The sequence below is a fragment of the Oreochromis niloticus genome, linkage group LG6 (assembly GCF_001858045.2).
Source record: "Oreochromis niloticus isolate F11D_XX linkage group LG6, O_niloticus_UMD_NMBU, whole genome shotgun sequence".
NCBI lineage: Eukaryota > Metazoa > Chordata > Actinopteri > Cichliformes > Cichlidae > Oreochromis > Oreochromis niloticus.
This window is the reverse complement of record NC_031971.2, coordinates 19,023,988-19,037,523: the sequence shown is the minus strand read 5'-3', so window position 1 is coordinate 19,037,523 and position 13,536 is coordinate 19,023,988. Positions and strand designations below refer to the sequence as shown.

General features: G+C 40.0%; 1 protein-coding gene across 3 annotated transcripts in view; it reads right to left on the bottom strand.

The window, feature by feature from the left end:
- Nucleotides 1–1,072: 1,072 nt before the first annotated feature.
- Nucleotides 1,073–13,536, bottom strand: part of rnf24 (ring finger protein 24) — a 34,019-nt gene continuing 21,555 nt past the window's right edge. For all 3 annotated transcript variants that reach the window (XM_025907969.1, XM_003452241.5, XM_005457007.4), the window contains exons 3-6: nucleotides 12,760–12,802; nucleotides 12,177–12,218; nucleotides 6,928–7,007; nucleotides 1,073–4,752 (exon numbers count right to left, since the gene is read on the bottom strand). In XM_025907969.1, the coding sequence (XP_025763754.1) occupies nucleotides 4,611–4,752; nucleotides 6,928–7,007; nucleotides 12,177–12,218; nucleotides 12,760–12,802 (307 nt within the window). In that variant the 3' untranslated portion in view covers nucleotides 1,073–4,610. The remainder of the gene's footprint in view (nucleotides 4,753–6,927; nucleotides 7,008–12,176; nucleotides 12,219–12,759; nucleotides 12,803–13,536) is intronic.

Here is a 13,536-nt window from a genome sequence, read left to right as displayed (position 1 = left end):
AATAACTGCTGAAACATTTGGATGGCAGGGTTAGAATTTAGTGTAAACAACATAAAAGCATGGATCCAGCTTACCTTGTGTCAATGGTTCAGGCTGGTGTCGGTTTAATGGTGCGGGGGATATTTTCTTGGCACTGGCTGAGCATCATTTAAACACCACAGCCTACCTGAGTATTGACCATGTCCAACCCTTTATGGCCCGGTGTGTAGTGCCCATGTGTGTGGAAGAAAAATGTTTTCAGCTACATCAAAAAATTAATCAATTTTGTCAAAACTTGTGATTGAAATTGTCCTGCTTCTTTTCACAGGCAGGAAGAATCATACTGGGCGTGCCGAGTGTCATGATTCTAGTTTATTTCTTTTTGGAGAAAATAAAAGTGTTACAGTTGCCTCTCGTCTGTCCTGCTCAACAACCAGGACCACATCCATCTGCGAACTACCAACAAATATCCAGTCAATAAAAATTTACTGTATTTTAACTGAAAATGCAGTTTAAACTTTTTTGTATTTAACCAGAAGGTGGCGCTGGTGCATCATATTTACTGATGCTTACTGGCAAACAGTCCCAACAAGAAGTAAATGGTATCAGTGAAGAAAAAAAAAAGACTTAAGCAGAGGTGGCCTTAAATTTCTGAGGCCATTGTCAGTCACCAGGATAACACCGGAACATTATTTTTATTTATATTTATTATTTCGATTTAAGTCAAATCAGGTTTATTTATATAGCATCAAAACACAATAACATCACTTCAAGGTGGTTTAAACTGTGAGGTAAAAATCTCTGTACAGCATCCTGGAGAAAATCTAGACAACTAAGCGTAAGCAAGTTTGTGGATTTAACAGGAAGCCAATGCAGAGAATTACTAGTCTCACAGCATAGTTTTGGATCAACAGAAAGCTTTTAGGGAACTTGTAAAACACCCTGCTAATAATGAATTACATCAGTCCAGCCAAGAAGTACTGAATGCATCTGGAGACAGGACATAGAGACATTATTTTTCCCGAGTTGTCAATTTAGTGATACATTTTGACTACATCTGGAAGAGGAACAGACAAAACACAACACAAACATCTTTCCAAAACTTGGAAACTTTATTTACAGTTCAACTCAAGTCACATGCAACATTTTCTTGAAATGAATACCCATGAAATTAGCAAAAAACGAGAAAAAAAAAGCATATTATTTTTTCCAAAATAACAATATACAAAAATAGAGCTTACAAATACTGTACAGCGACTGTCTCCAAAAATATTCTGGCTGCAGAATTCTTAGTTTTACAAACAAATGTCTGTGAAAGTCCACAAACATAATCAGTATTAACAAAAAAGAGGCATGAGGGTGTGTTCAGGAACGCTGCTCAAGGTGGGAGGTGGGACGATTTGTTTGGACAACATTTAAAATAAAAAAAAAAGGGGGGGCTATTTGTGGGTAAGGAGGTCACTACTGGAGCTGTGGTGAAATAAATAGCACACCATACAAAGAAGAAGAAAGTTCACTTCAGGGCGGCAGTGATAGAGATTTAAAACTAAAATTAAATGGTCTGGTCGCTAAAACCAACCACGGAAATGTAACGCAACCCTCATCTGAAAGGGAAAAGAAACAACTTTACTCTTGTATGAATTGAAGTGTAGTCTGTCACATTCTCCCATCAAACGTCTTGCCCTAAAGGGACAATAATAAAAGTGGCTTTGTGAGGCCATCATTCGGAAGCTCTCCACTCACAATACGAGTAGATTCTCTGTGTAAAACTGTGCTCCTGACTGTCGTCTATTTATAGCCCGAGGTAACTCAGGAGCAGCGCTGACGTCAATGGTGATTTCAGCGGTGGGAAGTCGTTCATTACTATATTCATGACTGGCTCAGCTTCCAGCCTCTTCTGCCCACAGCCTCACAGAAACTCCCTCGCATCTCTTTGCTCGATCAATCTGATTCACCGTGAGTTGGCACGCTCTCTTTTAGCGGGATCGGGACGGCACGCGGGAAGGAAAAATCAGGTGGAAGGTGTTTTACAATCGAGCAAAACTTAAGATAGACCAGACTGCGGGGAAGTGTCAGCTGCCGTTCAGTTTACAGGAAGGAGCTTTTTCTTTTCTTTGTGCACCGTGTGTAAATACATTATTTACGATACTAGCATCTACATACATCTAACAGTGGTGAAACAAAGTGGCAACTTGACTACGCAAAATAGCACATTTTCACATTAAATCTCTCCTTTCTCTCCTGAACCATACATTCAAAGACAAATCCACTACCAGGAACAAAGCATTAAGACTTGTGTTATTACCAGCGTCTATCGGGGGACAGTGGAAGAAAGATAAAGTGAAGTTCTGGGAATAATATAAGTGTAGAAAAACAGTCACAGCCTTTTCGTAACCGAGAAGAGAGAAGGCAACAAATACTGCCCGTCACATGCTGCAGCATTTGATGCCGCTTCATTTGTTCAACATAAAACTCTTTTGAAGTGTTGTCTGATACACGCCCTGCTCAGCAAGTGTCCTAATAAGTCTGTTTGGGATTGGCCAATACGTTTCAATCAGCCTCAACATTTTTATGTAGCACCTTGCTGCTTCCATGCAGGAGGACTGACCCTCACACAAGACAGAAAAAAAACCCTGTTTTTGTTCTTATTTAATGTCCACAGAGGTCAACACTGCGGTGTGTGTGGCCTGACATTCAGATCAAACTAACAATGGAAGAAGCACCGTCCACGTATTGGGAACCTCAACCTTTGTGTAATAATTTAGAAAGAAAGCAGCCAGAAAACAGAACAATCAGTTAGCATGTTAGCCCTGACAGAAAGCTCACTTTTTTTAGCGGGGGCTCATTTTTTGTTGTTGTTGTTTGTGCTTCTAAAAAGGTAACACACAGCTGTTACTGGATAGCACACATCATTGATAAAATGACAATCTCTAATTCATCTCAAAGCAATGAAGCTTTTTTTCTTTTAGCCCCACAACATATTAACAGGAGATAAAAACAAAAACACAAAGGCGAGGGGTTCAGGGTTAATGTATGTGTGGCACAAAACAAAAGCACCCTGTACCATACAGAGAGAGGCGAGAGGCGAAAGCGCCAGAATACCACGGCCAAAAAGCTGAACCTGTGTGCATGTGTGTGAATGAAACTGCTGCTTCATTACAACCTGCTGACTGCTACCTCTGTGGGTGGGGGTGGGGTAGGAGGGGGGTTCGCGACTCGAGCCCCTCCCAATGTGCATGTATGTGTGGAAATGTTGACTGAAAGCTATGCTGAGTCCACTAACTCGTTCTCTCTATGAAGCTGTACCGAGATATCACAATAAATATATATATATTTAAAAAAAAAAGCATAAATACTAGAGCGGAAGCAAAAACAAATTCAACGGTAAATGCAGCGCGCTTAAACTCAGAAGTCATTCAGATTCAGAGGGACGTGCGGCGATGTTTCGAGTGACGCTGACTCGACAGTATGACACTTTGTTTCTGTGAAATGTTTGCGAAGACGAGCCGCTGCGGCGCAGCTCAGCTTCAATGAAATAAAAACACTGAAGCAAAGCGCAACATCTGTGTTACTTGTGAAACGCCTGAGTGCTTGATTACTTCTGTTGGCTCTGTTTAACTGTTTAAAGATCAAGCATCAGTGCATACACACCAACACAATTTGAGATTATAACAGTGGGCACCGTGAAATGTTGATTTCCTGTCACTGATCCTAACTGTGAGTAATGCCTGGATTGTGGAGGGGTGACAGTATCCACACACGTCTGATGCTATAATTTGTTCAGTGCATCATCTTTATGTGTTCAAATCCTTAAAAAAGAACTGTAACATTATGAATGAGTAATGAGCGAGGTGATTCTTCATGTTTCATCTGAATTGTGTGTGGGTGTGTGCGTGTAAAAACCTTTCACATTCAGTCAGACGTAAAAGTCGAGGATACTTTGACTTCGGTTTCTTGTGTGTGTGCAGCACAAACTAAACAAACTGTCCAAATTTCCCAGCATCCACCGCCGTGGGTATCAATGTCCCTTTCTGATGTGTATGTACATTTTGTTTGTTAAAAAAAAAAAATCCAAACTGACCTAACCCTGGTTTATTTGTACTGTACATGGAAATGAGAGTTAATAATAAAATATAAAGCATGACCTTGGGACTACGAGCCACAAGCAAATTCAGGTTTGACTTTCTCATAAAGTGCTTGTTAAATAAAAGAAAAACTATTCAGATTTTAGTGTACTGTAGTTCTTTTGTCTTTTCCTTCTTCCTCCTGGTCTTTCGCTGGTGTCCCCAGAAAAAGTGCTTTGGTTGTGAAAAAGTTATCGACCGTCTCGGTCGAAAAGGAAAACTTCTTCGTTATCAGCTCTTCTTCATTGTCCGTGAAAATAAAAATACATGAAAACAGCTGATTCTCAGTCAGAGCCGATGTCAGGAAATCCTTTTGTGAACCGATGCAAAAAAGATACGTGAGGTGGCGATGGCGGCAGATTCGCAGCTTTTGCGTAGATCTGAGCATTAGCTCCAGTTTCTCCAGTCTGTCCACGCACTCATACCAAAAGTGTACCTGTACAGGTAAGAGCATGAGTGTCGGGATGCGTGTGTTTGTAGTGTACTGTAAAGGAGGCCGTCAGTCTGCTACACCAAGTTCTCAATACCAGGCAAAGGCTGCTCTATCTGCACAGGAGGGTCTGTGCTGCCGGCCTGCTGGGCGAGCTGCAAGACGGGCATGTTGCACAGCGGGCACACTTTCCTCACCTCCAGCCACTTAATGAGGCACCTGGAGGGAAGAAAAAGCACAGCGGTTAAAGTTAAAGGCAGGGATGAAAGAAGCGAGCAATTCAGTAAAGTACAAAGGGTACAGGAAATATAGGATAGCAGATTGTAAGCAGGAAAAAGCATCAAAATCAGAATCAGCTTTATTGATTATTATGGGTTCACATACACAGAGATGGGCTCCGGTTAGCTCTTTGCACTCAATGTACGCAACGGAATTGATAACTGACAACAGCAACACGCATGGCATATTTATATTTATATGTGCATTGGTGCCAAAATGTTGGAATAAATTATGGAATAAACAAAATACGGTATGTTTAAATCAATTTAGAGAATGTGCCATGACATAGTTTTTCCACCAGTGGGCGCTAATAAATGGCATGATGTAGCCATTAACGCATTTGCTTTACTGGGGGGGGGGGGGGGGGGGGGGGGGGGGGGGGGGGGGGGGTGTTACACTTCTGTGTTAAATCTACCCCATAGGTACGTCATAACCACAGACCCCTTTGACGGAAACAAAATGATAACTAAGTATGAAGAACTATGAAGAAATGCACTGACACTTTTGTTAACAAATAAACACAAGACGAAAATTTTCTGGAGAGACAAGAGCCAATCAGAATTAATCTCCTGCAGTAAGGTTAGACGCACACATTTGATCAGCCCCCCCATTTTTTTAAAGCTAAAACTAGACCAAAGCTACAAGAATTCAGATGCCTAAATTATGACTAAAACTAAGTATGAATTAAAGACTTGCACATGAGTCTCAGGAGGGGTCACAAGCTAGTGATGTGCCGATTCCAATCCTGGATAAATGGGAGAATTACATCTGGAAGACCATCTGGTATAAAATCTGTCTCAAATCAAAAAAACACACAGAGTGGAAAATAAAGGGGGCAAATAAATGTAAAACCTCATGGGTTTATTCTATAATATTTGTGTCTGCATGTTCTCCACATGCTTGCACGGCTTTCTCCAGGAGTTTTATTTCCACCTGGCCTAATGGGGGTGCCCTTTTAAAAGCATTCTTTGCCACAAGTTTCATCTCATAAGTAAATATGTGTTTTGTTTCTCAATCTTTTGGTCATTACTCAGAGCTCATAATAATAATTAAGTGGTCAAATCACCAGAGGCTTTGCTTTCTGTCTCCCAGTGGCTGTGTTCAAGAGGAAAATATGAAGCGTATATCAGCTCATTAACTAGGAAAAAAAATGCAGGTATATATTTTTTTATATTTTAGATTAAGCTATAAATCTTCACATACATTTGCAAACCGTCGCATCTATTCCTAGAGCCGCTCAGACCCAAGCGTAGCCAAACTCCTCGTAAAAAGACAGCCAGGTGAGAGGAGATTTATTTCCAGCTCTCAGAGTGCAACACTTTAAGCCATTAATACCCGCAAACACACATCTACAACTGTGTGTACACATTCACAAATCTTGATACAGATTTTGATTACACGCAAGGATTAAGACAAACATATCTCTAGATTCGCAAATAATTCTGTACTTGCATGACTCACTAGCACTTCTCTTTATTGCATTTCTTTTTTCATTAAACAAACACTCACAGGAACCCTATTTTTCCTTGTATAATTTGCCTCTCTTGTCATCATTTGTAAAAAGATCTACCTAGCAACACCCTCCTCAATAAACCTTTTCCTCTGTACAGCTGCATGCCTTTCCTTACCTTGCACTAGAGCAGAGCAGTGTATATATAGAGGTGAGGGGTCACTACTCTTGCAGCAACTGCATAGAAAAACTAGGCCAAGGGAGGCATCGTGCTGATATAATGAACTCAGTTGAAGTAGGAGGTCATGGGGGGAGGTGTGGGACAAACAGGCTGAAGCAATCCAACATGTCATCTGCAGTTCCCGAGTCATAAACACTGGGCTTTAGTTTTGTCCCAAAAACATGCAACTCTGAGGCATTTGTTATTGTTGGCTTCCACACAAACACAACAAGCTTGACAATAAATGTTCACCCTGAGTCTCTGAAATTGCGGAACATTTACCGATTTGTATTTACTATACCTACAAAGTGGGAAAATCAATGGAAATACACCATCCAGATAAGGAAATCTATAAAGACTCGTTTGTCCTTGACTGGATGTGTACAAACATGTGTGTGTCTGCGTCTGCGTGTCCATGTGCATGTCAATAAGACTGTGTACTTACTTCCTATGAAAGGCGTGTTTGCATGGACAAATCCCCAGCTCATCTTTCTGTTTGAACTCCTCCAAGCACACTGCACAAATCTGAAAGAGATCGGGGGAGTTAGGAGGTGCTTTCTGTATAAAGACATGCATCATCTTTAGCTTTGTGTTAGTGAAAAGAACAAACACACACATTTAAAAACTTTTACCAACAACACCAAAAACTTAACAAAAAAACCCCTAAAACCCCCCCGAAAAAACACCCAAAACCACGGTAAACATTCCAACTGACCAACTATGTCCTGTTGTATAACTCTGATGCAACTCTCATGGGGACTTGTTCCGTTCTCGGCCAAGAGGCCACACATTACAGTAGTGATGGTTTTCCCCTTTTCAACAGGAAAACAATCAACACTGTAATGCAGATGGTGAGAAATTATCAGTTCATTTCTGGAGGTGCAAGTTAGAAAAACTGAGAGATCTTCAGATCTGGTTTAGTATGCTTTCTTGTTTCATTCAAAGCCCACACTATGACTATGATTCAAGACTTTAAACTCGATTATATGACAGTAACCATTTCTGGGCAGTTCAGCCCGAGTTCCCTGAAAAAAAGTCCTTGTCAGGGTCATTGAGAAATTCCTGATGAGCAGGATGTGGATGCCATTTTGGTTTAAACAAAAACACTTTCAACTAGCGTAACAGGTCACCTTATAGTTTTAGCTAACTGTTGTGGTTGTGTGGAATTCTTGGAAATAGGAAGTGAAACATGTGGGGATGGAAAAAATAATAGTCCACTGATCCATTCACCCCTCCACCGCCTGTAACTTCTATTTTGGTGGCTTTAGATGAGCGTGATGATGAGCCCTTGACCTTTAACTGGGTTAAGAATAGATCCTGGGTTTATAATGTTGTCACAATCCATTGCAGCAATATTATGACAGCCTAATATGAGCAACACTGGCTCAATCATCCCCTTCCCCCTGACTTTGAGTAACTGCAGGCCTTTCATCAAAGAAACAATGCAGGCCTTTCATGTAGTCGCTGGTATTTGGCGCTCATCACCATTCCCCTATGGGAGACCCAGCAGAGAACGTTATTTCTACAACTCCTACAGCATCCATCCATCCATCTATACATTTTCTTCCACCAATCCGTTTCAAGGTTGCAGAGTTACTACAGCCTATCCCATCTGTCATAGGGTGGAAGGCAGGCTACAATTAGTTTTTCCACATACAATACTGAGTTTAAATTAACTGGCAACTCAAGAAACCATCGTTATACCCAGATTTATCGTCATTACAACTGCTTTGGAAAGGCTAGGAGAGCTTCCTAGCTGTCTTGGTAATGTGGCCAGACTAATTTCAAAAGGGTTGCCATTACTCCCCAACTGTTTTACATGGATTACGACTTTTCTGCACTTAGAGTAACAGGTTTTCTTCACTTCACCCGTCTCTTCTTTGCTTCATTTCATACATATGGAAGGGAACAGACATAAGTATATTATTCCAGAAATAGAAAACTAGACTCTGAAATCACATTAGCTTCTGTCTATTTTCTCTCTTTTTTGTGTTCGATCAATGTAGCTGACTGACACGCACGCTCATATTAATGTTGTGCAGAGGTGCAAGCGTTGAACAATGCCTGTGCACGACCGTCGGTGACGCAGGTGTTATTATGACGGAGATGCTGACGTGAATCAATGGCGGGGCAAATTATACAGTTCACAAACACCCAAGAACCACACTAAGCGCTATGTGAAGTGCTACTTATTTCAGGCATGCCAGCTACATTTGATCAACACTACATCACCTACGAATAAGTAATTTCCTTTCAGCTGGATTTCTCTTCCAGTAAGAAGAGCGCTCTCTCAGTTTAATGTTGCTTGAACCAAATTAAAATGAGAAGTGTTTCATTGTTACCAGCTGTTCCTATAACTTGCAGCAAATCTTACTACCTATCCATGCCATCAATGGCCAGTTGGAATGATTTCACAGTGGAGGTAAAGTCTAGGGAAGTATTGTGAACTCTGAAATAGATAAACTGTTGGTCTACAAAGCCACAAATTTTCATACAGCCTTTACAGTAGAAGCTCACTGGCTATTCAAACTCGGCGACATTTTCTCTCTCTAACTTCTATTTTACGAGTGTTGAATGGATGACTGTGGATGAAAAGAACAGTATGGGGTCCCTGAGCTTTCACTCCTGAGGAGTTTTGGACACAGAACACTTCTCTGTTAAGATGTCTGCTTTGCTCTCTTTATTGGTGAATAGATCAGTGTTCTTGTTTTTCTCAGTGCCTTTTTCTGTGGCGTCACCCTCACGGCTTAGATGTGACACTGTCGGCCAACTTTTGACAGAACCTATTTTTTCACTGTTAAGTGGATTAATTCTGCAAGCTTCCAAAAACTGCACACAAAAAACAAAAGACACAGACTTAATTTTATGGAGAAACTCTACCCTCTTGTCGATTTTATTAAAGCAAGAACAGTACATGAACGCTAAGCAATGCTCTGCACGCACAAATTCAGCAGACAAAGAGCGTTCTTCATTCAAGTCAGCCAAGCAACAGAAAGAGATTAAATTAACAGGTAGAGAAAAAGACCATCCGAGGATCAGCTTAATGCTTAAAACGAAATTGTGAGAAAGAGCAGACGTGTGAAAGACTCCAATCTCCTCATCTCTAGTGATGAGAACATGTTGCCTAGCACGCTGGGACCACAAACTGTAATTACCACCCACAGTCTTACCACTTTCTACTGCGTAAAGAGGTACTAAGAGGAACATTAATACCAAGAGTGTCACAGTTTACCCATCTGCAGATGTTTACTTTCATTTCAAACATTGCATGTACGCTTTTTAAAATTAAAAAAAAAAGTTTAGAGGAAGCTGAAGTTTATGATGATGCACTTACATTAAATCAGGTCACTAATCTTTAGCCATCATAAAAATTTTTTTTATCCTAACAGGAACACACAACATGTAACATACAGTTAAAAAAAGATTTTTTTAAAAGCTCCACCAATGTAAAAAAAAAAAAAATGTATTCTTTGAATTTACTGCAGCAAACATCTTTTTTTTAAAAAAAAACAAAAAAACCCCAAAATAAACAAAATAAAATCCTCACAAAGCAAAATAAACCCTGTAATGCCAAATATTTGATACATGAGTTTATGATACCTCCACATTATCAATCTAATTCTATTTTTTAAAGATAGAATGTAAACAATAACTTGCACAAATGACAAATAACATTAATTCATTAATTTTGTATTTGTCAGAAACTTCAATAAACACTCTAGTTTCAAATAATTTTACTTTTCTGGGCTTTACATGGTTAAAACAACTGAATGTTTGCAGTAGGTGGTTGTTGCCATTTGCTAACAGTATTGTTGCATACATATTCCCATGCTATTCATCCAGTTCAACATCAGTAACTGTCAACATATGACCAGCAACCTTATCAAACTGATAAAGCAAGTTACACAGCGCTAGATAAGATGAATTTAAGATAAAGATATGAAATCATTACCTCTGCCCTATATAGATAGGAAAATGCAACAACAGCAAATAGACACACAGCGTTATGTATTTCACTGCTGAAACATGAAGGCATATTTCATGCAGGTCTCAAGGCGTGACTTTAATTTTTCTTTTATCAAAGTCATTCAGCAGATGATCAGATGTGTTTGTGCAGCTTTTCCTATTTTAAAAACATCCCAACACCTACACGACACGCTCGGGAGTTGGGGGGAGGGTTTCCAAGCATCTGGTATATTTTTAGATGTGTGCACTTGTTTATAACTACAAATACACACGCACACAAAAAAGTCTGAGAAAACACAGAAGCATGAACTTCGTGTGATTCTATTACGACAGCCACTCTTTACATAAAACCAACACAACATGTAAAGCAGTTAAATGTAGACTGGGATCAAAGCCATGCTAAAAACAGCACCAGCTTAGGATAGCTGTTCAAGTTACAAACTTATATAAACACTCGACGGGTTCCATATTACACTGCTATGCTATATATTGCATAAAAGACCAAATCCACGTAGGTTAGGCTGTGCTCATTTCCACCGGGTAATCCTGTGAGCCTGGAACTGGGTCAGCCTTGTGTGCATATATATTATTGTCCTTAAACACAGCTTGGTTACTCTGTCACACGCTTCATTCACACGACGCTTTGTGATGCTTTCTCTCTCGATTCCTAATAACATAAATAAAACCCCGAAGCCTGATGGGACAGCCGGAAATTCCAGCACTGCTGACAAGAAAATATGACCAGGCCTGTGCCAAAGCACACACGAAGATGCTATTTGTTGACATTTCACTTTCGCTGCTCTGTTAAAGGGCTGTCCGCAAGAAGCGATGCAGCTTTACTTCTGTGTTTGTAATTTTCCAACTAGACTGAGCTGACACCGAGCATTACGTAATAATAACAGGGAGGACATTAATGCCTTGATGCTCATTTTCACATGACAATGAGTGAAGACACATGTTGAATGTCGGATGACAAACAGTGCGTACGTCATCACTGTTGTCAAACCAAATCTTAACAAACCCTGTTCAAACACGGTGAACGTCTGCTCTGGATGCTTATTGCATAACATCTTCTTTGCGGACGTCGGACTCGTTTTACATTGTGGGCCACATAGGGCTCACTTTGATGTTAATCCCAGAGATATATTAACATAAAAAAAGAAATGCAATTCCAACAGCATGTGTCAGTTTCTCTACACGATAAAAAAAAACAACGCTGCTGTAGTAAATGAAAAAAACTTATGTCATAATGAGTCTTTTGGCTGAAACTGTGAGAAATAAATGTTTGAAATTACAGATAAAGTCTTAGTTAAAAGTCTAAAATCTATGCCCTCCTTCACTTGTTCCAAAGCCATCCAGTTGGCCAGATTGGAGGCTTTCCCAGGCCAATTCTAGCCCCTGGGTCTTATGTTTGATACCTCTGCTCTAAACTTTTTTGTAACATTAAATTGTTGCTTCACAGGCCCAGGGCTTGGGAGTTTGTTTTAAATTAAATGACGACCCAGGACATTGTGGATTTCTATGCAAGTACAAAACTAAGAGGATGGGACTAAAAACCTGAATAAAAACACACAGTGGGGCTACAGCTAAGACGTTTGTGACTGACAGGTTTAAAATTGGCAGAGAACAGTGTCTGCTGCTGATATTGTGCGATAAACTGTTGCAGTACACGCAGCAAGCTTTGACAATGATGCCTGATATTAGCCAACGAAACAGAAAAGCGCTTACCTCATGCAAATTTAGCTCTTTGACTTTTTCCTTCTGAATGACCTAAAGGTGCAACAACAAAAGAAGAACCATTAGTCAGATTATCACTGTATGTGGATAATTACAACCAATTACAAAACATCACAATATTAAACACTAAATGTGTGATAAAATAAAAGATAGAAAACAATCAGACAAACACAATGAACAAAACACGTGTTTACACTCTATGAGGCCATGTTTGGATGCTTTTTGCATGCTGGTAATACACAGTATTACATAATATAAGTTTGTTTATGCCTTCCATCTCTCTTTCTTTCTTTACACGCTATTATCTGCTCACATCTTTTACATAACCCTGACTTTTCCATCGCTTTACTCTTATCCAGAAGTGCTGGAAGTGCAAGCGTGCTTACAAAAAACTTTAAAACACAAAACCTTTCAAATTCTTGCAGCTGCCTAAGGAGTCAGCAATGGGAATTTTAAATGATGGCCAATGCACAGCTGACACAAACTAGACACTGCAATGATACTTCATTTCTGCTGTGCATTTAGCTACAGATGATTTCCTATCTCTGAAGTGTGTGTGTGTGATTTTTCTTACTTGTTTGTAAGCATATAGCTCTTTGTGCGCCTGGTGCCGTAACCTGGGGAGAAGTAAAGACAAAACACCTTTTTGATTAATAATTGGCCTCCTCCACTTGACTCTATAACACAGAAACAATCCATATGTCCTGAAAAAAAATTCCTAGAGTCAGTCTACTCTAGTTTATCAGCAGGGGTGCTTTAATTAAAATGATAAATACTGTAATAACTTGGTGTACATAACTAGTTCAGAAATTATTTCGCTAAGAGACAGAGCAGTGCGCAACCATGAGATATGTTTGGGTTGTGCATTTTTCTCGTGAGTGCACGAGTCCTGTCTCTGGCAAGCTTCACCCCCTCACACAGGGTAAGTAAAATATTTCTAAAGCAATGTGTTTTTAAATCTTTTTGACTAGCAATGCAGAAGCTGAGAGCAGGGAAGAGAGCCTGGAGAGATGGAGGTATGCAATGAAGAGGAGAAAGAGTAAAGGCAGTAGAAGCGAGAGACTACACATGTGTGAATGAGAGGACAACAGCAGGAAAGGAGAACATGCAAGGATGAAAGGTAGTGAAGGTCGATGAGTTTAAATACCTGGGGTCAACCATCCAAAGAAACAGACAATGGATAAGAGAGGTGAAGAAGAGAGTACAGACACCTACTATGATGTATGATTTGGAGCCGGTGGCATGGACAAAAAGACAGGAGGCTAAGCTGAAGATGCTAAATTTTTCACTGGGAATGAAACAACTAGAAATGGGTACATCAGGGTTTGGACACAAAGTTGAAGCGGCAAAG